The sequence below is a fragment of the Xenopus tropicalis genome, chromosome 8, assembly GCF_000004195.4.
Source record: "Xenopus tropicalis strain Nigerian chromosome 8, UCB_Xtro_10.0, whole genome shotgun sequence".
Classification (NCBI taxonomy): domain Eukaryota; kingdom Metazoa; phylum Chordata; class Amphibia; order Anura; family Pipidae; genus Xenopus; species Xenopus tropicalis.
This window is the reverse complement of record NC_030684.2, coordinates 139,848,037-139,851,600: the sequence shown is the minus strand read 5'-3', so window position 1 is coordinate 139,851,600 and position 3,564 is coordinate 139,848,037. Positions and strand designations below refer to the sequence as shown.

General features: G+C 47.0%; 1 protein-coding gene across 1 annotated transcript in view; it reads right to left on the bottom strand.

Annotated features, from left to right (window-relative positions):
• Window positions 1–358: 358 nt before the first annotated feature.
• Window positions 359–3,564, bottom strand: part of LOC116406652 (cyclin-dependent kinase 13-like) — a 21,404-nt gene continuing 18,198 nt past the window's right edge. The window contains exon 3 of the mRNA XM_031891167.1: window positions 359–2,414. Within this exon, the coding sequence (XP_031747027.1) occupies window positions 750–2,414 (1,665 nt within the window). The 3' untranslated portion in view covers window positions 359–749. The remainder of the gene's footprint in view (window positions 2,415–3,564) is intronic.

Genomic DNA, 3,564 nt, shown 5'->3' with positions numbered 1-3,564 from the left:
TTACCCCTTATTGGGGGCAGAACAGCCCTATTGGGTTTATTTAATGGTTAAATGATTCCCTTTTTCTCTGTAATAATAAAACAGTACCTTGTAATTGATCCCAACTAAGATATAATTACCCCTTATTGGGGGCAGAACAGCCCTATTGGGTTTATTTAATGGTTAAATGATTCCCTTTTCTCTGTAATAATAAAACAGTACCTTGTAATTGATCCCAACTAAGATATAAATAATCCTTATTGGATGCAAAACAATCCTATTGGGTTTAATTAATGTTTTATTAATTTTTTAGTTAACTTAAGGTATGGAGATCCAAATTAAGGAAAAACCCCTTATCCGGAGTACCCTTGGTCCCGAGCATTCTGGATAATGGGTCCTATACCTGTATGTTTAATCAACAAAGACGCCCCGTTAACAGTTTCTACATTATCTAGGGTCAAGGCATACCTAAGCCTGTTTTCATTCATCAGAGCAAACTGATAGCTTTTAGCAGAACCCCCCCCCCCCCCACTAAATAAGCTTGGGCTTTTTACAGGCATTTTAATAACTAATTCTCATCTGTAAAAGTGGCGCTGTCTCCATAGCTGCCGTCGCTGATATACTCCTCCTTGATATCGCAATCCAACATTAAGTCCTCCGCAGTAAGCTCCTCAGTGAGCCCCATTTCTGTCTTTACAACAGGCTCTAGTAAAAAGTGCTTTTTGGCCTGAGATTTTACAGTCCCCCCAATATCTTTGGCCTGAGGGACCTTAAACAGTGCTCTTTTTATGTTCACCCAAAGCTGTTTCCGTTTGTACCTGTAGATTATTTGCCCTCCTATACTCTCCCTTAGCAGATGAGGAACTGGCAACAACTGTTGGGCTGTGAGTAGCCTTTTCCTGCTGCTCTGTGTGGCTACTCTTCCCACCCCGCTGCTCCTTAGAGGAGCTACTTTTCCTCTCTTTTGCCTTTAGCTCATCCGTTTTGTCTTTAGCAGAGTGCTTATGTTTCTTGCTCCTCTTTCTATCGGGGCATGTGCTGTCCTGTGACACACTAGGCACCTCAGGGCCCTCAGCACTTGCCTGTTTATTGCTTGTGCCTTTCCCTTCTCTCCCCTTGCTCTGTCCAGAAACAACAAGATCGCTATCCTTCAATGCATTCCCCTCTCTTGCACCCCCTTTAGCTTCTCTATGTTTTAAAGTAATGCTGTTACTAGCAACCTTCATCTCTCTTACAGATGCCTCAGACACTGAGGGCAATTCATCGTTGGACCCATAGGGCACAAAGTCCTTTGCCATAACTTCACCTGGATGCTCCCTGCTAGAGGAGCCCATAGGACGGTCGCAGGCTGCCTCTGACCTGGTGCTCAAGTTGCCACAGGAGCTGAGGATAGATGTTTTTCTCCCCCCTCTGTTGGATGGGCCTTGTGGGCTGTGTAGGCTGCTTGGGCTGTCAACCCTAGGCCTTTTATAATACTTGCATTTATCCCTACTCCTGTCCCGGTTGTGCCTGCGGCCTTGGCTAACGCTGTGGCTGTAGCTACTAGGAGTGTTGGTGTCTCTACTCCTTTTGCTGCCAGGACTGTAGGGAGTTGTATTGCTCCCTCCACTGTGTTCATCTGAACTATACTTGGAGGGCCTGTCAACCTTAGATCTTTCATAGGACTTGGAATTTCTGCTGCTCCTGGCACTGCTGGGGCTGCTGCCATATCTACTGCTGTACCTGCTGCTACTGTGACCTCTGCTGCTACTGCTGTGCCTGCTACTGTCGTTCCTCCTGGTGTTATGACTCCTGCTATGGGTGTTGCGACTCCTCCTGTTACTGCTGGGGCTGTGGCTTTGCCTCTGTCTCTGTTCAGAAAGATCATAATCACTAACCCTAACTGCATTTCCCACATTTATATCACTGTAAACTTCATCACGCTTTAATAAAGGGCTCCTCTGAGCCCGTGCCTGCCATGTGGAATTCCATGAATAATTGTTATTGATCGGATTGCTACACTGGGGTAAATGTGCAGGCCCGAATTTGTGTAGAGGCAACAAAGGCCTGGGCGCACACACGGGGGGCGGGGGGCGTGCGACCGGGGGTGGCCCCGGGGTGCCCAATTGGGAAATCCGGCCCTGTAAATGTGCAAAGTCAGAAGGCCGGAGGCTTGCATTAGCAGTTTTGTTGCTTGAAGACCATTGATTTTGCTCCCAGCTATATCTGCTACTTGTGCCGCTGTTGCTTTGGCTCCTCCATCTTCCCCTTCCGGGTCTTTCATCAGACCTGTATTCTCTTCTGCTCCTGCTGTATCTATGTCTATATCTATGTCTACTGCTGTGACTTTCTAAATCATCATCAAGGACAGACACAACTGAATAAACAAAATCTAGTGCAGCTTGTTCCATTTCTCTGTAACATCGTCTTATTTCACTTCTCACAATGGATGCAGCCTAAAAGAAAAAATATATATTTTTAAAATATGAACTGGATGGCTGTTTAGCAAGTGAGGGGTAGGGGGGATAGCTCTCAGTAAAAGTGAGGGAATACAGGGGTAGGGGAGATAGCTCTCAGTACAAGTGAGGGAATACAGGGGTAGGGGGGATAGCTCTCAGTACAAGTGAGGGAATACAGGGGTAGGGGGATAGCCTCGAGTAACAAGTGAGGGGAATACAGGGGTATTGGGGGGATAGCTCTCAGTTACAAGTGAGGGAATACAGGGTTAGGGGGGATAGCCCTCTCAGATACAAGTGAGGGAATACAGGGGTAGGGGAGATAGCTCTCAGTACAAAGTGAGGGAATACAGGTAGGGGGGATAGCTCTCAGTAACAAGCTGAGGGAATACCAGGGGTAGGGGGGATAGCTCTCAGTACAAGGTGAGGGAAATCCAGGGGTAGGGGAGATAGCTCGTCAAGTAAAAGTGAGGGAATACAGGGGTAGGGGAGTAGCTCTCCAAGTAACAAGTGAGGGAATACAGGGTTTATGGGAGATAGCTTCCATTTTCAAGTGAGGGAATTACAGGGGTTAGGGGGAGATAGCTCTCAGTACAAAGTGAGGGAGATACAGGGTTTGGGAAGATAGCTCTCAGTACAATGTGAGGGAATACAGGGTAGGGAGATAGCTCTTCAGTTACAAGTGAGGGAATACAGGGGTATGTGAGATAGCTCTCAGTACAAAGTGAGGGAATACAGGGGTAGGGGAGATAGCTTCTCAGTACAAAGTGAGGGGAATACAGGGTAGGGAATAGCCCAGTACAAAGGAACAGGGTAGAGAAGCTCCTCAGTACAATGAGGTAACAGGGTAATACAGGTAGGGGAGATAGCTCTCAGATACAGAGCTGACATATCAAGTGAGGGGAATACAGGGGTTATGGAGATAGCCAGTAGCTAGTGAGGGAATACAGGGGTAGAGGAGAATTAGCTTCTCTCTCTGAAGTAACATGATACAAGGTAGGAAGTCTAGAGGGAAATTACAGGGTATGGGAGATAGCTCTCATAGTACAAAAGTGAGGAATACAGGGGTAGGGGGATAGCTCTCAGTACAAGCGTGAGGGGAATAAGGGGTAAATTGTGGGGGGTGAGATAAGCTTCCCCCCTCTCCTCA